Genomic DNA, 24,672 nt, shown 5'->3' with positions numbered 1-24,672 from the left:
AGGGATGTTTGATTTAGTTTGGGTAAAGAGCACATCTAGTTAAAATGGGGAAGACATCACTGGAAGGCATTTAAAGAAAAATACTTTGGCCTCCAACTGCTTGGAATAATTTGTCGTAAAATTGGCATAATGTTTGCGTATAGGTTCTTTAACAATGCAATGCAGTTTAACTGCAAATTGCCTATCAATTCTGAAGTTTCAATTTAAAATGGAGCACTTTAGAAGTGTAAGGGACCTTGTCTCGATTTGTTTATTGCAGAGGTATCTAGCAAGCAACCTATGAAGGGTCACGACCTGAAACCTCACCTGTCCATTCCCTCCCCAGATGCTGCCTGACCTGCTGAGTTCCTCCAGCATTTTGTGTTGGGACCAGGTTGCATGTCATGCGGTACTAGAATGGATCAATCCCTGATGGAGTTCAGAATTGGTGCTTTGTATAATTGCTATGCAGTGTAGAAGGTGCGAGTTGAAACCCGTTGCCATTGGAATGTAAGTAATGCATTCTTCATGTTGTGTGGGGAGATCCTGCAAGCGTTAAACTCCATTCCTTGCACTTCCTTTCACAGCACAACTGATTTCAATATGAGAGTGAGGGGAAGCATGTTAATGAGCATTGCTTGGTCTGTAAGAGTGCCAGTCCTGAGACATTGTAACATTTTTGAACTAGTTTGCTGAAACCTCTGCTCAATACACTGGCTCCATTCAATCGAGCCGGGAGATCTGTAACACAATCTCGCCCTGTTCGTGGTGTAAATGGTGCATTAGGTGCAGAATACAGAGTACAGTATTCAAAAGTCATTTATTTATTTGTCACATACACATAAATGTGCAGTGAAATGAAAAATTACCCGCAGTTCAACAATAAGACCAGCAATATGTTTACTTCGTTAAACGAGGAAAATATAAGGTATTGGGATTCTAAGTTGTCAGCAGTAGGATTTGTTTTGATGTGTTCCCCAAACCCTCCACGCCATAAAGCCCAGCTGTGGGGTCGCAGAATGTTATTAACTGACTTTGTTAATCAACGGCCTCAAATATTCACAGGGCATTAAAATGACGTGCAGCTCACTTCGAGTGAGCACTTGTGTGCCTCGTTTGTATGACTGAGCTCGTGTTGAACTAGTTTGCAATTAAAAGTTGAGCATTAGCCGGATTTCACCCGGATCCTCGGCTGGTGTAGCTGGTTTACTATGAAGACTTGTCAAACTATTCAGGGTTTGCACATCCCTACAATACACGTCAAAGGTATTTATTCACAAAATGCTGGAGTAACTCAGCAGGTCAGGCAGCATCTCGGGAGAGAAGGAATGGGTGACGTTTCAGTCTGAAGAAGGGTCTCGACCCGAAACGTCGCCCATTCCTTCTCTCCTGAGATGCTGCCTGACCTGCTGAGTTACTCTAGTATTTTGTGAATAAATACCTTCGATTTGTACCAGCATCTACAGTTATTTTCTTATTCTGCAATACATGTGGTCTTGTCAAAAGATTTTGGAGGTTGAATCGATATATTTTTTCAGTTTTAATCATTTCCATGACTAAGCTAGATCTGTTCTAGATTTGCTTATTTTGAGGCTAAGTTCTAAGTTTAGCTAGTTATTTTGAGGAAATGATCTCATTTTATCCTGTAATTGACTAAAAATAAACCCAGTTTATTTCCTCCGAGCCCATTCCAGGGCAATGCATCTTCTGTAATTGAGTATGTGATTTGTCCTGTCAGGCCAGTCTTCCAGAGATTTTTGTGCATTGCCGTTTTCACTCCATGATATCAATGATCCAATACATAAACTAAGTTTATTAGCTAATCTTTAAGTGCCACGGAACTCCGTACAGTAGGCTAATTTCCACCTGTCCACCAGTGAAGTCTCTCTGCAAATTGCAAAGCCAGCTTCTGAAGTGACTTTCATTTCAAATTGGCAGCCGTCAATTTCATTAGTTGGGAGAAGTCGGCCATGTGCACTTTAGAGGTTGTCAGGACCATTCATATCACACAGATGCCCGGTATACAGTTACAACCATTTTTTTTCTCTTCCGTTAGTTGCACAAATGTGGCAAACTTTACGATAAGTTTGTAAATATCGGAACTTGAGGCTGAAGTTTAAGAACACGAGGGGAATAGATCGGGTGGATGCACAGCGTTTTGACCCAGCGTAAGGGAAGACCCTTTGTCAAAGGTATCCTATACCTCGTGCTGGTTCAATGGCCATATTTGGTCTGAAACTGGGCAGGCTGAACTTTGTCAGTGTGGCTTGAACAGGTGCTTGCAATCCTTTCACCTCAAGTTACCAGGAAGAGAACAAATCTCGCTGTGTTATTAAGGGTAGCAGTAAGGAAACATTCCACATAGAACAGAGCACGAGCAGTCCCTTCGGCCCACAATGTCTGTTCCTGAACGTGATGCTAAGCCCATCTCTTATCTGCCTGCACATGATCCATATCCCTACGTATACGTGTGCCTATCCAAACATCTCAAATGCTGCTATCATATCTGCCTCAACCATTCCCCCAGCAGTGTGTTCCAGGCACTCACCACCGTTGCAAAAACACTAGCCCTGTGCATCATCTTTAGAACTTCACCCCTCTCACCTTAAAGCTATGCCCTCTAGTTTTACATTTTGAAACTTGGAACAATAATTCAGAATGCAAACTACAAACTCAAAACAGTCTACAGGCTCCGACTGAGCCCAGATCTGCCTGTGTGCTTCTGCCCAGAATGTGTGGACATTACTGCACTGTTTCCTTGCAGAAGGATATATTGATTAGACACAGATTGTGTTTGCCTGCTGTTTCTCTATTGCAGTTCAATAAACTAGGAAATACACATTTGTGAAGTGACCAGTTTTGACTAACTTCAGGAACTCGTGTGATAATATCAGCTGCATGTAACAGATGTGAAATGGCGGGCAGGCAGGCAGGCAGGAAATAAAGGATGATGGGAGCAGCACCTCATATTTCGCCTGGGCAGTTTGCGGCCCGGTGGTATGAACGTCGACTTCTCCAACTTCAGATAGCTCCTCTGTCCCTCCCTTCCCCTCCTCCTTCCCAGATCTCCCTCTATCTTCCTGTCTCCACCTATATCCTTCCTTTGTCCCACCCCCGACATCAGTCTGAAGAAGGGTCTCGACCCGAAACGTCACCCATTCCTTCTCTCCCGAGATGCTGCCTGACCTGCTGAGTTACTCCAGCATTTTGTGAATAAATCGATTTGTACCAGCATCTGCAGTTATTTTCTTATAATAAAGGATGATGGATGGGCAGGTTTTGGCTTGGCATGATCTGAGGGCCCACAGAATATCTTGCTCATTAAAGGACTTGGATGATAGAATAAAGTGATTTAAGTTTGATGCATTGAATAAGGTAATGTTGTTTGAGTCATGAAGTGATGGTATTGTCAATGGGACTGGTGAACTATGAAATATGAATTTTTCAATAAGATGCACTAATTTACAGTGGAGGAAGACTGAGGAAAGAAAGCTCCCGATGGTAAAGCTGCGAAATGGTGCAGATCCTTTGGGTGTGAGACTTGAGAAAATCTGGTTTCTGGAATTCTGCCCTTTACACTGTAGTACAAAGAGGTACGCGGTGTGGGAAAGGACATGCATTGATTCAGTTCCAGATTTAGGGACCGCTTCTTCCCAGCTGTTATCAGGTAAATGAACTATCCTCTCGCCAACTAGAGTGTGGTCCTGACCTCGTACTTTGGAGACCTTTAAATTATCTTTAATCTGATTTTATCAGACTTTATGTTGCATTTAACGTTATAACCTTTATCCTGTGTCTACACTGTGGACAGCTTGATTGTACGTGTGGATAGTCTTTTCATTGTCTGGATAGCAACAAATCCTTTCGCTCTACCTCAGTACACGTGACAATAATAAACTAGACTAATCCTGAAGCCGAGGTTTTATATTCCAACATGGAAGCAAGTTTTAATTGTTGACAATGGCAAATGATAGGGTCAATGAGCAAAAATCAACATTTAAAAAAATGACTCTTTTGAGTGGAAAAGGTTTATGAAAATGGGATGTGGAGGAAGGAACTGCAGATGCTGGTTTAAGCCGAAGATAAGCACAAAATGCTGGAGTAACTCAGCGGGACAGGCTGCATCTCTGGAACAGAGGAGTAGGTGACATTTCGGGTCAAGACCCTTCTTCAGAATGTTGGTCAACTGAAATTGTATTAATGATCTTGCAGCCTATTCTAGTAATGGGCAACAAAGAATTGTAGAGGCACAAGGAGAGGGTCTATAGTTAGATTCTAGAGCTGCAAGTTGGATGTCAAACGTGCAGCAGAGGGTTTTTTTCGGAGGGAGTGAGGTCATATCATATCATATATATATACAGCCGGAAACAGGCCTTTTCGGCCCTCCAAGTCCGTGCCGCCCAGCGATCCCCGTACATTAACACTATCCTACACCCACTAGGGACAATTTTTACATTTACCCAGCCAATTAACCTACATACCTGTACGTCTTTGGAGTGTAGGAGGAAACCGAAGATCTCGGAGAAAACCCACGCAGGTCACGGGGAGAACGTACAAACTCCTTACAGTGCAGCACCCGTAGTCAGGATCGAACCTGAGTCTCCGGCGCTCGGTTGGCTTTACAAATGGAGTCTTCCAGTTGCCTTCACTTGTGGTATTAGTGTTGAGCATTGTTTAATTGGGTGACAGCAAGATCTTTTAAATCTTAGAAGCTTGACCAGATGAGCCAAGGCAAGGCGGGGGCAGCAAGGAAGCTGAATCGGTGCTCGGACCCAGGTATTCCACTAACTCCATGCATGTCAAGTGAATGTAAGGAGAGGCCAGCTGGGATGGCTCGGCACTCCATTGAAAAGCAGAACTAAAGCCACATGCAAATTGGCATAGGGTTGAGAAGATTAAGGAGTTGAACGCATGGCTCAAAGGTTGGTGTGGAAGAAGTGGGTTTGAATTTATGGGACATTGGCGCCAGTATTGGGGAAGGAGGGGGCTGTTCTGAAGGGACCCAGCTGGGACCAGGGTCCTGGCAAACCACATAGCCAATGTCCTGGCACATAAGATAGGGCTTTAAACTAAATGGAGGGGCATGTGGTTAACAAATTGTAAATGTATGGATGAAGTTAAACGAAAGCAGAGTGCAGGAGAGGTTCCGGAAGCTGCCGGAAGTAATAGGACATGACGTTTAAGAAGAGATGGGAGACAAAGGTCAGGTAAAGTCGGGATCAATGTGCGAAGGGGGGAGGTGAATACCGAATTAAAGGTGTTATATTTTAATGTACATGGTATATGGAACAAAGTCAATGAGCTCGTAGTGCAGTTAGAAATTGGTAGGTATGACGTTGTGGGCATTGACGGATATGTAATTGAGAGAGGAGCTGAGTTGGGAGCTGAATATCCAAGGTTACACCTGCCATCAAAAAGACAGGCAGGTGGGCAGAGGGGGTGGGGTAACACCTCTCTGGTAAGGAATGGAATTCAGCCCTTAGGAAGGGGTGACATTGGATCAGAAGGTGTAGGATCCTCATGGCTAGAGCGGTGAAGCTGCAAGGGTAAAAAGACCCTGATGGGAGTTATTTACAGGCCAGGAAGTCGGGTACAAATTACATCAGAAGATGCAATCAGCGTGTAATCTCCTAGCTGAAGAAATAGATGGTTTCATTCAATCAAAGAATAACAAATAGATTAGATTGCTGGAATCTGGACTGCCCCAGAGATCCGTGATTGGATCTCGGATCGGTTGAATGGTGGCTGCTGCAAAATTTGACTGGTGGGACAAGAGGCTATTTGGGACCAGTCAGTAGTCTGTACTGTGGAGTGGCGTGTGCTGTTTTAAACATCAATTCAGATATCAGAGTAAAGTTTAAAATGGGATGCTTTATCGATAGATTAATCTTCCCTTCTCCGCTCCCCCATAACATCAGGGAATGGAATGTATAAATGGTTCTAAATAACAAACACCATTGCAAAACATTGATGTGACAATTGCCGCCTGCACCGATATATTATTCAATCTATTTAGCTGACTAATTACACCAATTTTCTGACCATTGGGAATGCCAGCAAACTAACCTGCAAGTTTGAACCGATTTCTCCTTTTGCGGTTGGGTGTGCTATCAATAACAGTATGTGGGGATTTACAGATGTGGTGGTTTAAAATGTAGCTTAAGCTGTCTATGTATTTGAACATGGCAATGTTATTAATGAGTAGGTGGACAAAGATGGTGTGTGTTCTCTTGGAAGTGGTCATGGACATGCTCTTTATAATTAGTCCAAAGTTGGAGATGGTAACTCCCTTTGGGAGAATGCAAAGGAAAGTGTACAAATGTCAGATTGGGATGGTGAATGCAGGTGGGTGGAATTGACAGACTAGAGTGGATGGTAGTGAACAAATGGAGCACCCTGACCAAGTACTTTGGAAATAGACAATAGGTGCAGGAGTAGGCCATTCGGCCCTTCGAGCCAGCACCACCAATCAATGTGATCATGGCTGATCATTCACAATCAGTACCCCGTTCCTGCCCTTTCCCCATACCCCCTGACTCCGCCATCATTAAGAGCTCTATATAGCTCTCTCTTGAAAGCATCCAGAGAATTGGCCTCCACTGCCTTCTGAGGCAGAGAATTCCACAGATTTACAACTCTCTGAGTGAAAACGTTTTTCCTCATCTCCGTTCTAAATAGCCTAACCCTTATTCTTAAAATGTGGCCCCTGGTTCTGGACTCCCCCAACATTGGGAACATGTTTCCTGCCTCTAGCATGTCCAATCCCTTAATAATCTTATGTGTTTCAATAAGATCCCCTCTCATCCTTCTAAATTCCAGTGTATACAAGCCTAGTCGTTCCAGTCTTTCATGGGGTAATGCGACTTTGAGAAATGAAAGTTTGTAATGTGCATCCGGATGGCATCTGAGGAATATGGTGATTGGAAGTTGCTTCTGAGATGGAGTCTGTTTTTAGGGATTGAAATGTCCGCAGTGATAATTGCTATTCTGTTCTTGCACCTTCACCCTTGGTGTGACATTCCATACTGTGACATTCTACTCTCTCTCACCTTTTCTGATGATCTGACCTCAAATGTGTTTCTCCACAGATGCTGCTGGACGCTCTGGGGAAACACTTGTCTTGTGTGAAATACTTTGCACTAAGCAGCATTCTATATCAAATGCTTGTGGGCTAAACTTTTAGATTCCCAAGGGAAGGCACCAATCTGCCAAATTGCATATTATATTGTTTTAAAATAACAATCTAATAATTGTTACTATCTTCTGGAAGCCCACGTATCTGCAATTTATACCATTTGCCGTGCTCTCTTGCTCATTTGCCTTTTAACGCTGATTTGTCTAGGCTCTTTGGTACCACTGGGAATTGTGCAGCTTGCAGTAAACTGATTCCTGCCTTTGAGATGGTGATGAGAGCTCGAGACAATGTGTACCACTTGGACTGCTTTGCCTGTCAACTTTGTAATCAGAGGTAAGTTGGTGAGAAATGAATTTCATCGTCAATGGTTAACAAAAGTGCGGCCTTCCTCAATTTTTCCAAAGGATAGATAGACAATAGACAATGGGTGCAGGAGGAGGCCATTCGGCCCTTCGAGCCAGCACCGCCATTCAATGTGATCATGGCTGATCATTCTCAATCAGTACCCTGTTCCTGCCTTCTCCCCATACCCCCTGACTCCGCTATCCTTAAGGGCTCTATCTAGCTCTCTCTTGAATGCATTCAGAGAATTGGCCTCCACTGCCTTCTGAGGCAGAGAATTCCATTCAGATTCACAACTCTCTGACTGAAAAGTTTTTTCCGCATCTCAGTTCTAAATGGTCTACCCCTTATTCTTAAACTGTGGCCCCTTGTTCTGGACTCCTCCAACATTGGGAACATGTTTCCTGCCTCTAACGTGTCCAACCCCTTAATAATCTTATACATTTCGATAAGATGCTCTGGAAATACCTTGTTCCAGTTTAAGTCGATGTTTTAGAGTCTTTCTATTCAGCCTTCAAATGTAGAAAGGTTGGAACTTGAACTATATTATTACATGAATTAGGAGGTCAATTAAGTTGAGTTCCGGAAAAAATCTGAGGCAACTCTGAATGAGATTACTCAGCTGGATCCAGCAAACCTTCTGGTGATCTGTTAGACTTTTCAAATTTAAGCCATCTTTGCTCATTTGACCACCCAAACGTTCATTGCCACGAAGCTCTGCATTCCTGTCTCTAAGCCCTGTTCACTGCAAATGGATGATTTCCAACCTCCTATATTTGGGATGAGGTGACATGAGTTTGTAAACAGGACAGCATCCTATAGGCTTAAGACCACGATAGTCATAGCCTCACAGCATGGAAACAGGCCCTTGTTAACTCTTACTCCCCTCCCATCCCACTCCTTTAAGATGGCTCCGTCCCTTCACTCTGAAGAAGGGTCCTGACCCGGGATGTCTTCTGTCCATTTCTCTCCATAGGTGCTGCCTGACCTGAGGAGTGCCTCCAGTAACTCCCCTCTCTGGTTATGTGATCTGCCCCTTGGCCTCACGCTGTTTTCACAGGATGCCAAACTCAGTCTCCCTTGTGCTTTGTTCTCCAGGTTTTGTGTGGGAGACAAATTTTTTCTGAAGAATAACATGATCCTCTGCCAAATGGACTATGAGGAAGGAGCAATGAATGGGAGCTTCTCGTCACAGGTTCAGTGACTGCCCATGGCCTTCTCGAGCATTGTGGGGTGAAGTGCAATGCTTGCGTGCAACTCTTCAAATAGTCCAGGATGGATTAAGTAACAATCTCCAACACTGAGCAGTTAAGATTTTAGATGCACAGCTCTGCTTTAGCTGGGCATTGCTTTGCCTGTACGTTTTGTGATGTTGGGTTGGGGAGGGCAATGTACAGTCCGTTTCTGTATATATAAACTGGAACATTTATTTTACATAAATGTATTGCGATTTTATTATTACTTGTGTGCATTAAAGGAGATGAAATGTTCTGCCTGTGAAGTGACTTTTTGTAGACTATATTTTGGGACATCATTGGGGGAACATTCCAACGTGATATTGAAACTATCCTGAGAAGCTGCCTCAGTTTAAAGGCTCAAAGCTGCAGAGTTCCCCACTCACATGTGCAGTTTGGGGAGGGGGATGGGAAGTGGGGGGGTCTCCAGTTAGACGGGTACAATGCTGCAAAAAAACTAAGGAGCTGATTGTGGACCTTAGAAGGGCTCAACATCCAAGGACGTACACGCCACTGGAGATAAATGGGTCTACTGTGGATAGGGTGAGCAGTTTTAAATACTTGGGAGTCCACATCACAGAGGATCTGACATAGACAACGCACATTGCTGCACTGGTGGGTAAGGCAAGGCAGCGCCTTTACCACCTTAGGCAGCTGAGGAAATTCAGAGTCTCTCTGAGGATCCTTCATTGCTTCTACTCTGGGGCTGTAGAGAACATCCTGTCCGGCAACATTACAGTCTGGTTTGGGAACAGCTCTGCCCAGGACAGGATGGCCCTGCAGAGAGTAGTGCATTCGGCAGAACGCACCATGGGAACTACACTCGCCCCCCTGCAGGACCTATACATCAGGAGGTGCAGATCGAGAGCAAGCAAGATTATGAGGGGCCCCTGCCACCCCAGTAACGGACTGTTCCAGATGCTACGGTCAGGCAAACGCCTCCGCTGTCACGCTGTGAAAACAGCGAGGATGAGACGGAGTTTCTTCCCACAGGCCATCAGGACTGTTAACTATTATAACTCCAGGGACTAAATTTTGTCTTCTCTGTATTAACTTTTATTTATATGCTGTAACTGTAATTCTTTTTTTTGCACAATCCGCAGGCATTGCCACTTTCATTTCACTGCACATCGTGTATGTGTATGTGACAAATAAACTTGACTTGACTTGGCAAAATGCCTTTCAATGCCATTGCTTTGGAAAAGATCCATTTACCTGCCCTCAAAAGATGAATGTTTTGGAGGACGGGTCCAGGGAATCATTGCTCCTGTAAACAACATGTCTGTTGGGAGGTAATGCAACGATACTGACAGCCCAAATGCAGCCATTCCTCTTTGAGTTGCATCACACTTGGTCATGGTAGGATATGCCCCGTTTCCATCCTGAGAAACCGCCTGATGGTTTCCAGTTTGTTGCAAAGACTTGGAGCAATGGTTTGTAACTGTTGAAAATTAAAACTGCTCCTGGAAATCTGTTAAAAATTTAAAAAAACTGAGAAATGTTCAACTGGTCAGGCAGCATCTGGAGAGAATGCTGGAGGCAACGGTGAGTCTGAGACCCTGAACAAAACGAAAGAGACCAAGTTTTCAGTTGCGCAGAAGGTGGGGGAGAAATGGGTGGACAGAAGGGCGAGGCCAGGGTCTGATGTTCCCTTTCATGGTGTCCTCCACCTTTGCTGCTGGAAACTAGTTTCCCACTTCTGAAGAATGGTCTTTGACCCGAAACGTCGCCGCGTCCTCTTTCCACAGATGCTGCCTGTCCCGAGTGTTTCAAGCACTTTGTGTTCTAACTCCTCTCCTCTGACAAGTGTCCTCGTAGCTTTCCAAACCAATATTGCTGCAGTGTGAAAGATGCTAAGGGGCTGTTGGTTGCTCACTTGTGCATGCATCTGAAACTACTTCACACAGAGTGGAACTATGTACCACCTGTGTCATCCTTGCTGTTTGGATTTGCTCAATGTGTCGAATTGCACTCGTGAACCCAGTGTTTAAATGCAAACTAAATAACTGAGAACGTAGACACAAGGAACTGGGTGTGCTGGTTTTTAAAAAAGAGACACAGTGCTGGAGTAACTCAGCAGGTCAGGCAGCCTCTCTGGAGAATGTGGATGGGTGGCGTTTTGGGTCAAGACCCTTCAGACTCCACTTAGAAATCTCAGGCTGCTTCTGCACACCCCATCACTTGATGTTCATTCCTGTTTTACAGTGCTGGGTTTTCAAGTATCAGTGGAGACACAATCTTTGTTCATAAGACATAGGAGCAGAATCAGGCCATTCAGCCTATCAAGTCTGCCTCACCATTCGACCATGGCTTTCTCCCTCTCGATATTTTTCTCTATCAACCCTATTCTCCTGCCTTCTTCCTGTAACGTTGATGCCCTTGCTAATTGAGGATCTTTGCACAGATCAGTTGGTATTTCACCACCTCCATGCTGTTGCTTGCTTGCTGCTTCCACACGAGGACCGGGGATATTCCTGCTACCTGCAGGGGGTCGATGTTGTGCTTTCACCACCTTGTTGGGACCTGTGGCGACTGTGAGAACGATATCCGTTTGGAATTGACACTGGTTTGAACTATTGGTCATCCGCCTGGCAAAGCAGATGAAACTCTGGTGTACATTTAAAATGATTAATGGATGACTCCCTAAATGTTTAAAGTCACGACGTGGGCTGGTTATGACTTTGAAAGAGCAAAGCCGTGAAAATGAGCAATATTAGTAGTTCAATAGGCTAATCTGAAACTTTATCTCCTGATGTCCCCAATTCATTGCTAAGGTTACTTTAAATGCAGCTAGTTAGTTTGGCTATAGGGGAGGGTATTGAGTATTGGATCATAAGATCATAAGGGATAGGAGCAGAACTAGGCCATTCGGTCCATCAAGTCTACTCCGCCATTCAATCATGGCTGATCTATCTCTCCCTCCTAGCCCCATTCTCCTGCCTTCTCCCCATTCTATTCCTACCTCAATAGTAAGCAAATTTGCAGGAAGCATAAGAAATCTGCACATGGCATTTTTAAAAATAAGCATTTCTACAATTTTTATGTGACTAGGAGATCACTCAGTTCTTTTGGGTGGGCGGTTGGAGCGGTTGGAGCAGCGGCCGGGCGCAGTAGCAGAGCAGCAATCAGCAGTAGCAGCAGCAGCAATCAGCAGTAGCAGCAGCAAGCAGCAGCAGCACCAAGCTGTGTTGCTTGGGAAGTATTGTGTGGGGATTGTGTGGGGATAGTAAGGAGTAAGACCTGTGTGATCTCCCGGACAAGTTTCGATCGCCTAGCTTGGGGTCGGAGAGGAATTTCCTGGATTTTTTCCCAAATTGGCCTGGGTTTTTTATCCGGTTTTTCGCCTCTCCCAGGAGATCACTCAGTTCTTTTGGGTGGGCGGTTGGAGCGGTTGGAGCAGCGGCCGGGCGGTAGGTTTAGTAACCGAGCGCGGGGCTTTGTTTGGAGAGTATGAGTGCCAAGGCAGTTTTTTGTTCTGGGTGTCGGATGTGGGGAATCTGGGAGTCTGATAGTCTTCCAGACATCCACATCTGCGCCAGGTGTGACGAGATGGGGCTCCTAAGGGACCGTATTAGGAACCTGGAGCGGCAGATTGATGACCTCCGTCTGATCAGGGAGAGTGAGGAGGTTATAGATAGGAGTTACAGAGAGGTGGTCACTCCTAGACCACGGGAGGTAGACAAGTGGGTCACTGTTAGGGGGGGGCAAGGAACAGAGGCAGGGACTAGGGAGTACCCCGGTGGCTGTACCCCTTGGAAATAAGTACTCCTGTTTAAGTACTGTTGGGGGGGACAGCCTACCTGGGGGCAGCGACGGTGCCCGGGCCTCTGGCAAGGAGTCCGGCCCTGTTGCTCAGAAGGGTAGGGAAAGGAAGAGGAGAGCAGTAGTAATAGGGGACTCTATAGTGAGGGGGTCAGATAGGCGTTTCTGTGGACGCAGTCGGGAGACCCGGATGGTGGTTTGCCTCCCTGGTTCCGGTGTCCGGGATGTGTCTGAGCGTGTCCAGGATATCCTGAAAGGGGAGGGAGAGGAGCCAGAGGTCGTGGTACATATAGGTACCAACAATATAGGTAGGATAAGGGAAGAGGTCCTAAAAGGAGAATTCGGGGGGCTAGGAAGAGAGTTTAAAAAAAAGGACTTCCAAAGTAATAATCTCAGGCTTACTGCCTGTGCCACGCGATAGTGAGAATAGGAATGGAGTGAGGTGGAGGATAAATACGTGGCTGAGGAACTGGTGCAGGGAGCAGGGTTTCAAGTTTCTGGATCATTGGGACCTCTTCTGGGGGAAGTATGACCTGTACAAAAAGGACGGGTTGCATCTGAACCCGAGGGGAACCAATATCCTGGCGGGGAGATTTTGCTAAAATAACTGCGGAGACTTTAAACTAGTACGGTTGGGGGGAGGGACTCAAACACAGATAGCTAATAGGCAGTGTGTGAGGCAGGAGGCAGAAAAGGGAAACACTCAGACCCAATATGTAGGAGAGAAAGAAGGGAAAAGAAATAAACTGAGAATAAGAAATGATGGGTCCCTTAAATGTGTATATTTTAATGCTAGGAGCATTGTAAGAAAGGTGGATGAGCTTAGAGCCTGGATTGACATCTGGAAGTATGATGTTGTGGCGATCAGTGAAACATGGTTGCAGGAGGGTTGCGATTGGCAATTAAATATTCCAGGATTTCATTGTTTCAGATGTGATAGAATCGGAGGGGCAAGAGGTGGGGGTGTTGCATTGCTTGTCAGGGAGGATATCACAGCAGTGCTTTGGCAGGACAGACTAGAAGGCTCGATTAAGGAGGCTGTTTGGGTGGAACTCAGAAATGAGAAAGGTTTAGCAACACTTATAGGGGTGTATTATAGACCGCCAAATAGGGAACGAGAATTGGAAGAGCAAATATGTAAGGAGATAGCAGATATTAGTAGTAAGCACAGAGTGGTGATTGTGGGTGATTTCAATTTTCCGTATATAGACTGGGAATCACATTCTGTTAAAGGGCTGGATGGTTTGGAGTTTGTAAAATGTGTGTAGGATAGTTTTTTGCAGCAATACGTAGAGGTGCCTACCAGAGAAGGGGCAGTGTTGGACCTCCTGTTAGGAAATGAGATGGGTCAGGTGACGGAGGTATGTGTTGAGGAGCACTTTGGGTCTAGTGATCATAATGCCATTAGTTTCAATATCATTATGGAGAAGGTCAAATCTGGACCAAGGGTTGAGATTTTGGATTGGAGAAAGGCTAATTTTGAGGAGATGAGAAAGGATTTAAAAGGAGTGAAATGGAAATTGTTGTTTTATGAAAAGGATATAATAGAGAAATGGAGGATATTTAAAGGTGAAATTTTGAGAGTACAGAGTCTTTATGTCCCTGTTCGGCGGAAAGGAAAGAATAATAATTTGAAAGAGCCGTGGTTTTCCAGGGAAATTGGACACTTGGTTCGGAAAAAGAGGGAGATATACAATAAATATAAGTGGCAGGGAGTAAATGAGGTTCTTGAGGAATATAAAGAATGTAAAAGGAATCTTAAAAAGGAAATTAGAAAAGTGAAAAAAAGATATGAGGCTGCTTTGGCAGGTAATGTAAATGTAAACCCCAAGGGGTTCTACAGATATGTCAATAGCAAAAGGATAGTGAGGGATAAAATTGGTCCATTAGAGAGTCAGAGTGGACAGCTATGTGCTGAGCCGGAAGAAATGGGGGAGATATTAAACAATTTCTTTTCTTCGGTATTTACCGAGGAGAAGGATATTGAATTATGTGAGGTAAGCGAAACAAGTAGAGTAGTGATGGAAATTAGGAGGATTAAAGAAGAGGAGGTACGGACACTTTTGAAAAATATAAAAGTGGATAAGTCTCCAGGTCCTGATAGGATATTCCCTAGGACATTGAGGGAAGTTAGTGCAGAAATAGCAGGGGCTATGACGGAAATATTTCAAACGTCATTAGAAACGGGGATGGTGCCGGAAGATTGGCGCATTGCGCATGTTGTGCCTTTGTTTAAAAAAGGTTCTAAAAGTAAACCTAGCAATTATAGACCTATTAGTTTGACGTCTGTGGTGGGGAAATTAATGGAAAAGATACTTGGGGACAATATATATAATTATTTGGATAATCAAGGCCTGATTAGAAACAGTCAACATGGATTTGTGCCTGGAAGGTCATGTTTGACTAATCTTCTTGAATTTTTTGAAGAGGTTACCAGGGAAATTGATAAGGGCAAGGCTGTGGATGTTGTCTATATGGACTTTAGTAAGGCATTTGACAAGGTTCCACATGGAAGGTTGATTAAGAAGGTTAAATCGTTGGGTATTAATAGTGAGGTTGCAAGATGGATTCAACAATGGCTGAATGGGAGATACCAGAGGGTAACGGTTGACAATTGTATGTCAGGTTGGAGGCCAGTGTCTAGTGGAGTGCCCCAAGGATCTGTGTTGGGTCCACTGTTGTTTGTCATTTACATTAATGATCTGGATGATGGTGTGGCAAATTGGATTAGTAAATATGCAGATGATACTAAGATAGGTGGAGTAGTTGATAGTGAGGTAGATTTTCAAAGTCTACAGAGAGACTTGGGCTTTTTGGAAGGGTGGGCTGAAAGATGGCAGATGGAGTTTAATGCTGATAAGTGTGAGGTGCTGCATTTTGGTAGGACAAATCAAAATAGGACGTACAGGGTAAATGGTAGGGAATTGAGGAATGCAGTGGAACAGAGGGATCTGGGAATAACTGTGCATTGTTCCCTGAAGGTGGAATCTCATGTGGATAGGGTGGTGAAGAAGGCGTTTGGTATGCTTGCCTTTATAAATCAGAGCATCGAGTATAGAAGTTGGGATGTAATGTTAAAATTGTACAGGGCATTGGTGAGGCCGAATCTGGAGAATGGTGTGCAGTTCTGGTCGCCAAATTATAGGAAGGATGTCGACAAAATGGAGAGGGTACAGAGGAGATTTACTAGAATGTTGCCTGGGTTTCAGCACTTAGGCTACAGAGAGAGGTTGAACAGGTTGGGTCTTTATTCTTTGGAGCGTAGAAGGTTGAGGGGGGACTTGATAGAGGTTTTTAAAATTTTGAGAGGGACGGACAGAGTTGACGTGGGTAGGCTTTTCCCTTTGAGAGTGGGGAAGATTCCAACAAGGGGACATAGCTTCAGAATTGAGGGACAAAGGTTTAGGGGTAACATGAGGGGGAACTTCTTTACTCAGAGGGTTGTGGCTGTATGGAATGGGCTTCCGGTGGAAGTGGTGGAGGCTGGCTCGATTTTATTATTTAAGAGTAAATTGGATAGGTATATGGATAAGAGGGGATTAGAGGGTTATGGTCTGAGTGCAGGTAGATGAGACTAGGTCAGAGAGAGTGGTCGGCGTGGACTGGTAGGGCCGGACAGGCCTGTTTCCATGCTGTAGTTGTTATATGTTATATATGTTATATGTTATATGAAAGAGTATGGATACATCCAGTCTAATATCTGATATTGGATCTGATCAGATTTTGAGGTCACTTGAACTAATTGACTGAAATTTTGCATTACAATAGACAATAGTGTGTGGTTTATAAGAACACACTGGAAACATTGCTTGGCCATTGTGGTTAAATAGCCAGTGGTCCAGTGGTGTGTGCTGCATCTGCAGTGTACTAGTAATGCAGGGAGCTGTTCAAATCCCACTGCGGCCCTGTGGATCTTAAAGTACTTAAATCTCTGAAAATAGTCTCAAACGTTGATGCAAGGAAGTCCATCCTTACCTGGCTGGTTCTCAATTGCCCAGGAAATTGCTTAACATAGTTATACCCCACCAGTAATGACCACCTGCTGAAAAATGATTAATATTAACAAAAAGTTTAAGATCAGTCTTTGATCCAAAAAAAATTCCCAAAATGCTGTTTTCTGGAGGTTGCCTGCTGGGCTGTTTACATTTTAATGCACTTTGATACACGCGCCTGTCAACGGGATTATGAACAGAGAGGTGGCACCATAATACCAGTGAGACAACATGCCCAGAGCTCTGGGCTCCAACTCCACACAAGTTACTCCAGCCTTTGCCTCGGAGTTACTCCAGCACTGTGGATTGTGAAGGGTCCAAACCTGAAACATCACCTATCCATGTTCTCCAGAGATGCTGCCTGACCCGCTGAGTTACTCCAGCACTCTGTGAAACGTCACCTATCCATGTTCTCCAGAGATGCTGCCTGACCCGCTGAGTTACTCCAGCACTCTGTGAAACGTCACCTATCCATGTTCTCCAGAGATGCTGCCTGACCCGCTGAGTTACTCCAGCACTCTGTGAAACGTCACCTATCCACGTTCACCAGAGATGCTGCCTGACCCACTGAGTTACTCCAGCACTTTAACTTTTTTTTCCCGCACGACTGCTGACGGGAGTGGGATTAGCACGGTGTGATGAACAGTGTGCTGTACTGGGGGAAGATCTCACAGGGGTGTGGGCACGTTAGAGGCAGGAAACATGTTCCCAATGTTGGGGGAGTCCAGAACAAGGGGCCACAGTTTAAGAATAAGGGGAAGGCCATTTAGAACTGAGATGAGGAAGAACTTTTACAATCAGAGAGTTGTGAATCTGTGGAATTCTCTGCCTCAGAAGGCAGTGGAGGCCAATTCTCTGAATGCATTCAAGAGAGAGCTAGATAGAGCTCTTAAGGATAGCGGGGTATGGGGAGAAGGCAGGAACGGGGTACTGATTGAGAATGATCAGCCATGATCACATTGAATGGCGGTGCTGGCATGAAGGGCCAAATGGCCTCCTCCTGCACCTATTGTCTATTGTCTATTGGGCATGACATCCCGTCACATGAGAGCTGCCTCATGGAATATTGCACTAATCTGCTTTGTTCTCAAAAGATCTCTGTTCCGGCATTGTAACAGTGTACAATAATGAACCTCAACTGATACCATCTCAGTAACATTAGAAATGATTAAAAGAGAAGTTCAGTACTATTCAACCCAATTGATGGGCTAATATTGACATGTTTATCATGATTTACACAACAGCTAATTTTATGGGTTTAACGTGTGCATCATTTTCCAGTAGGAATAACCCAGTTGTCCATCGTTTTAAATGTGTGATCAAAACAAAGGCTTTTGTATTCTGTTTAACAAAGGACTAAGTTTGACAAATTGCCCATTGAAACTCAATCGTTTGTCTTTCCCGTGAAAGTTTACCACAACACAAATCAAATTTATATTTAGGGTTTTTTTCTTATACTCTGTCCGTAACATCATATGAAAAAAGAAAAATAGTTTAAACTGAGCTCCCCAGGGCGTGGAGACAGACTTTAAGAAGTCAAGTCCCTTGAAATGACAAGTTGCAGATTCCTTCTGGGAATGCTCTTTCGCTATCTTTCCAATTTATTCCCCATCATTTTTTGTCAACGCTCTGTCAACCTAAGACGTCTTGCCAGAGTTGAGTGAACCTGAGAAGGAACGGTTCAATGATAACTTTTTGTCAGGTGCACCTAAGTGCAGTGAGATTCTTTTTTTTGCACGCAGTTGAGTGCCAATCCTACGATACAGGAACATACTACGCTCTATCCTACTGACAGAGACCTCCAACTTGCACCAAAGCTTCCATGCTGCCAGAATAGCTAGCTACCTGATGATCAGACCTGCTGGGGCCTTGGGTTACACAGGGGTGAGATAGTTCCACACCTCTCCCATCAACTAGTCAAGGTTAAATCACTTAGCTGGTGACTTTAACATCCTAGAGGTGCTTTTCTGTTTCCAATCAGTCATAGAGTCATACAACACGGAAACTGACCCTTCCGCCCAACTCGCCCAAGATGTCCCATCTCGATTTTAGATTTAGATTTAGAGATACAGCGCAGAAACAGGCCATTCGGCCCACCGGGTCCGCGCCGCCCAGCGATCCCCGCACACTAACACTATCCTACACACACTAGGGACAATTTTTACATTTGCCCAGCCAATTAACCTACATACCTGTACATCTTTGGAGTGCCCAGATCTATGCCCAGTCCCATTTGCCTGTGCCTCTCCCATCTCCTAAACCTTTTCTATTCAGGAACCTCTCCAAATGTCTTTTGCATTTTATTTTCAGCTACTTCCTCTGGTTGCGAGTTGCATTTACCCATCACCCTCTGTGTGAAAAAGCTACCTATTAAATCTTTCCCCTCACCTTAAACCTATGTCCTCTTCATTCCCTGACCCAGGCAAAAGGACTCTGTGCTTTACATGTTCCCTGTCTATTCCCCTCTTATACACCTCCACAGGACCACTCCTCAGCCTCCAAGGGATAAGGTCCTAGCCTGCCCAACCACTCCCTGTAGTTCAGGGCCTCGAGTCCTGGCAACATCTTCAGACATTGCCACTGCACTCTCTCCAGTTTCATGACATCCTTCCTGTATCAGGGCGACCAAACTGATCCCAACACCCAATGCAGCAAACGAGAAGTGTTGAGCTTCACTTCTGTAATATTGCCTCTGCTTCGCCCACTGCTGCCGACACTCCCACCCGCGACTCATCGCAGCTTTGATCCGTCCGCACTTGGTGGACGGTCCACAGTCTTACAGCCCAGGCCACGCAACTCCTCACCCCCTCCTCCTGCAGCTGATATCCCTTCCTCAAGCTGTGGAGTGGACGTCAAAGGTTGCAGAACTTCGGCAGGTCCAGGGGAAGTGTGGTGAAGGAGAGAGTAGAGCTGGCGGTAAGATTCAACAGTGGTGCTGAAGATGCTTTTGGGTAGGCACATAGATAGGCTGGGATTGGGGGGATATGGATCATGTTGGTTAATCGGTATCATATTTGTCAGCCGAAGGGCCTGTTCCTGAGCTGTACCGTTCTATGTTCTACGTAACCAGGGGAGGACATCATCAAGACTTGAGTATGGAGGGGCCAGCCATTCCAGAGAGGACGAAGAGTGACTGAGTATCCTCTGCATCGTGACAGGGGCTTCAAAGTGGAGCCAGAGAATATCTGTGCAGCTCCCAGCTCCACAGAGACAAATATTATAGACAATAGACAATAGGTGCAGGAGTAGGCCATTCGGCCCTTCGAGCCAGCACCGCCATTCAATGTGATCATGGCTGATCATTCTCAGCTGGATAGAGCTCTTAAGGATAGCGGAGTCAGGGGGTACGGGGAGAAGGCAGGAACGGGGTACTGATTGAGAATGATCAGCCATGATCACATTGAATGGCGGTGCTGGCTCGAAGGGCCGAATGGCCTCCTCCTGCACCTATTGTCTAATCAGTACCCCGTTCCTGCCTTCTCCCCATACCCCCTGACTCCGCTATCCTTAAGAGCTCTATCTATTCTTTAAAAAACCCTTTTAGATCGCAGCTTGCAGCACACCTGGTAAGAATTATTATTCGGTCTGTACGCCAGACGAGTTTTCCTGAATAATTGTCTTTTAGAATGGACCTATGTGGAGAAGATGGCACCATGGCAACCGTGAACTTGGTTGCAAATAGTGGTCTGATGCCAGTTATGGGCCAAGACACGGACACGCCTGTGACATACGAGCTTTACCATGTGATATGTTGGGCAGTGATTCACAGCTGTAAAACATCTGCAGCACCATCACATTACTGACTGAATAAAGATGCAAACTGCTGGAGTAACTCAGCGAGTCAGGCAGCATCTCTGGAGGACATGGACAGGCGACCATGGTCAACGGTTTACAGTCAGGAGCCTTTTCAGTTTTGTTTCAGTTGCCTGATAACTGCTGGGAACAAATGGTCCCTGGATCTGGAGATATGCGTTTTCAAGTTTCTGTACCTCTTGTTACTGTATTTATCGACAATTTTCTGTAATCAAACTCCCAGCTAAAACAGTGCTGCTAAATCTGCCTGCCTTGCACTGCCTCTCCTCTGCGTTTATATGCCTTTCCATGCATCAGTCATGATAAGAGTTTTATTTTTCAATAGGTTTTCTCCAGTTCGTTTGTGCACAGCTGCACTCACGCTAAGGGAGGAGGCATTCAGTGTACTCCCAGTGATCTAAGGTGACCTTGCTTCCTATTGTCCACGGACAACCCCATTAATCAGTTATTAACAACTTGCAGCCACACAACAAAAGGCTCTGAATTTGCTAAAGTAGTCTATTCATATAAGATGAGAATACACTGACTTTATCAGCAGATACACCTCCAACAAGGAACCATTGTGGACAAAACTCACTGGCCCCTGAGAGAGAATGTTCACCAATTACTAGAATCCACATTCATTTAATTTAGATTGTGTATGTTGATTGTTTATTTAAATTTACTGAAATTCCAAAAAGAGATCATGAGGTTAACTTGGTGGAGAGCAGGTTAACAGCTCATCTGAACCAAACTCTTTTAATCATTTCTAATGTTACTAAGATGGTATCAGTTGAAGTCGGTTCATTAGTGTATGCTGAACTTCACAGTGGCACCTGCTATTTAAAACTGAATTCACTTACACTTTACCAACCAAAATTACAGCCAAAGCCCCCGATTACAACAGTAGTTACACGCCCAGACCTTCTTAAATCCCACTTGTTCATTATCCATGGTTCCAGAAAGTGTCAACTTTGCAAAAGTTCACACAAAGACTTTGTTGCCGAATTGTTTTAAGAAGTGTCTGAAGAAGGGTCTCGACCCGAAATGTCACCTATTCCTTTTCTCCAGAGATGCTGCCTGACCCACTGTTTGTGTATTTGTGCCTATCTAGCACAAGACGAATGCGGACTGTAGCGAGCAAATGTTTGCTGCAGGTTGGCCGTTTAGTTTAGTTTAGAGATACAGCGCAGAAACAGGCCCTTTCGGCCCACCGGGTCCGTGCCGACCAGCAATCCCCGCACATTAACACCCACTAGGGACAATTTTTACATTCACCAAGCCAATTAACCTACAAACCTGTATGTCTTTGGAGTGTGGGAGGAAACCGAAGATCTCAGAGAAAACCTATGCAGGTCACGGGGAGAACGTGCAAACTCCGTACAGACAGCACCCGTAGTCGGGATCGAACCCGGGTCTCCGGCGCTGCATTCGCTGTAAGGTGGCAACTCTACCGCTGCGCCACCTGTTTCAGGGCGTGTTTCAGGAAAGGGTATTAGAGCACAGAGCTCAGTCTTCCACTGCCAGCCTCGGTGAAGGTGGGATTTGGGGTGGTGAAATGTGAAGGGGTAATTCCAAACGTAAACACAGACTTGTTTCTCTCTCCACAGATGCTGCCTGACCTGAATATGTCCAGCACTAGCAAATTCTATGTCTCAATGTTCCCCTGCATTTCCCCTTGTTCACTGTCCTCTTATTCCGTCTCCTTAAAACAGAAGAGCTCTGATTAACAGGATGATCGCTCTCTCTCTCAGGCACCACCACCACTGGTGTCAAATGTTCTCTCTCTGTCTCCATTCCAACGACAATCACTCCTCTTGCAACTTCCACATTCTTTTTCTTTGCAATGAATGTCTTATCTTTAAGATTTCCCACATTAAAAGATAGAGAAACTAAAACATTTTTAGGGTAGACAGTCAGAACCTCTTTCCCCAGGGTGGAAATGTCAAGGACAAGAGGCCCAACAGAGGATGTACTTCCTGCGGCAACTGAGGAAACACAATCTGCCACAGGCAATGATGGTCCAATTCTATACTGCTATCATTGAGTCTGTCCTCACCTTCTCCATCATGGTCTGGTTTGGCTCAGCCACCAAGCACGACATCCGGAGGCTGCAACGGATCGTTCGCACAGCTGAGAAGGTTGTTGGCTGCAACCTTCCCCCCATTGACGAACTGTACACTGCAAGGGCCAGGGAGCGAGCGGGCAAGATCATCTCTGACCCCTCTCACCCTGGCCACAAACTCTTCGAAGCACTTCCCTCTGGAAGGCGACTCCGGACTGTCAAAGCAGCCACAGCCAGACATAAAAACAGATTTTTTCCACGAGTGACAGTTCTACTCAATAACCAGTGTCTGTAGTCTCTTTTTTGCTCTGGTTTATTTTCAACCACGTGTTTACACCATAATGTTGTATCCTTATTTTTTTTATGTGGTTATGCTTGATTCTTAATTGTTAGCTGTGTGTTTGTGTTGTCATTTGTGAGCAGAGCACCAAGGCACATTCCTTGTATATGCACATACTTGGCCAATAAATGCATCAATTAATTAATTAATTAATCGATTAATCCATTAATTAATTAATTAATTAATTGATTGATTCATTGATTCATTTAACTTTAAGGTGAGAGGGGCAAGGTTTAAAAGTGATGTGCAGGGCAGGTTTTTTACACAGAGGGTGGTGGGTGCCTGGAAAGCATTGCTGGGGTGGTGGTGGAGGAAGATAAGACAGTAGCAATTAGAAGGCGTTTAGATAGGCACATGGATATGGAAGGATTAGAGGGATATAGATCACATGTAGGCAGAGGATCGGACATTGGTGGCCAAAGGGCCTGGTCATGTGCTGTAATGTTCTATGTTCTATCATCAGTGGAGATAGACCAGTTGTTGTCTTGACTGGAGATTTTATCCAGCATTTTCATTTTCTACTTTGAATCGTACAATAGGCAAATTTTCCCTGCGTACTGGATGTGGTATTAACCCGTGCCTCCATATGCAGGGCGTTAATGTAGATGTTGTTTAGTTTAGTTTAGAGATACAGTATGGGAACAGGCCCTTTGGCCCACCGAATCCATGCCGACCAGCAATCCCCGCACACTTACACTATCTAACACACTCTAGGGACAATTTACAATGAACCCACAAACATGTACTTCTTTGGAATGTCTCAACTCTGGGTCTCATTATAAACGGTGCTGTTCACGATTGGAGCAACTTTGAGTGGGTATTTCAGTGACACACACAGGCAAGAGTTTGGAAGATTTTTACTTGAGAAAATCAATAGACCACTCAGATACTAAACAGTATTTTGCTCTGTTCTAAAAGGCTTTCACATGGAAAGGCGTCCTGCTGATCTAACATATCGTAACAAGTGGAGACTGATCTTTAATTCCCGTTCCACTAAAATCAAGCAATCCTTCAGGCAATACTGGCGAAATTACAAATGCCTCCTGCTAGAATTGTCTTGCTTGTTACATCTGTAATAAAGGGGAATAGTGCAAATCAATAATAACATCACGTTATTGGCATTTTTGTCTCACTGTTGCCATAGTTGGAAATTGCTGAAATTTGAACTTGACTCTGTTTCTATTGATCTGCCCCTGCACAAAATGTCATCTGTTTAGGCTGGATTTATTGTGGCTGTTTTCAGTTTCAATTACACACATTTTCATAGACAAATGGACAGAGGTTTGAGCATGGAAGCACTTTCAGGTCACACTGAAATCTCAATGACTAAAGGCAGGCCACAGCTTCTGTGTGTTTCAATGACTGCTATATTGACCATGTAACAGATATTGATAATGTAACAGATATTGATAACGTTACAGATATTGATAATGTAACAGATATTGATAACGTAAGAGATATTGATGCTATAACAAATTAATATTGTAACAGATATTGATATCTGTCAACAGAGATTGATAATGTAACCCATCCTGCTTGCTGTGACACAGGGTGGATTAAGTTTATGGTTCGAGTTAAATGAACACACACCTTCTCAAATGCCATTTGACCACAAGCCAGCACTGCCCTTGCCAGAGTTATGGTGTGTATATTACAGTTATTGTCAGAGATTGGCATGGATTGCCACAATAGTTCCTTCTCCCTGGTCATAGAGTGATACAGCTTTGCAACAGGCCCTTCGGCCCAACTTGCCCACACTGGTAAACATGTCCCAGCTATACTAGTCCCACCTGCCCGCATTTGGCCCATATCCCTCCAAACCTATCCTATCCATGTACCTAACTGTTTCTTAAATGTAAGGATTGTCCCTGCCTCAACTACTTCTGGCAGCACCCACCGCCCTTTGTGTGAAAAAGTTTCCCTTCAGATTCCTATTACATTTTCCCCCATCACCTTACCACTATGTCCTCTGGTCCACGATTCACCTACTCTGTGCAAGAGACTCTGTACATCTTCATGTGGTCTTTATA

The 24,672-nt window shown here is 44.7% G+C and overlaps 1 protein-coding gene across 2 annotated transcripts in view; it reads left to right on the top strand.

The window, feature by feature from the left end:
* The window catches only part of lmo1 (LIM domain only 1), a 32,792-nt gene extending 23,846 nt beyond the window's left edge, over positions 1-8,946 (top strand). For both annotated transcript variants that reach the window (XM_078414712.1, XM_078414713.1), the window contains exons 3-4: positions 7,322-7,447; positions 8,555-8,946. In XM_078414712.1, coding sequence (XP_078270838.1) covers positions 7,322-7,447; positions 8,555-8,660 — 232 coding nt within the window. In that variant the 3' untranslated portion in view covers positions 8,661-8,946. The remainder of the gene's footprint in view (positions 1-7,321; positions 7,448-8,554) is intronic.
* The last annotated feature ends 15,726 nt before the right edge of the window (positions 8,947-24,672 follow it).

Source organism: Rhinoraja longicauda, chromosome 18 (genome assembly GCF_053455715.1).
Source record: "Rhinoraja longicauda isolate Sanriku21f chromosome 18, sRhiLon1.1, whole genome shotgun sequence".
In the NCBI taxonomy this organism is placed as follows: domain Eukaryota; kingdom Metazoa; phylum Chordata; class Chondrichthyes; order Rajiformes; family Arhynchobatidae; genus Rhinoraja; species Rhinoraja longicauda.
Note: the sequence above shows the minus strand (reverse complement) of the source record. Positions and strands in the feature narration are given on the sequence as shown.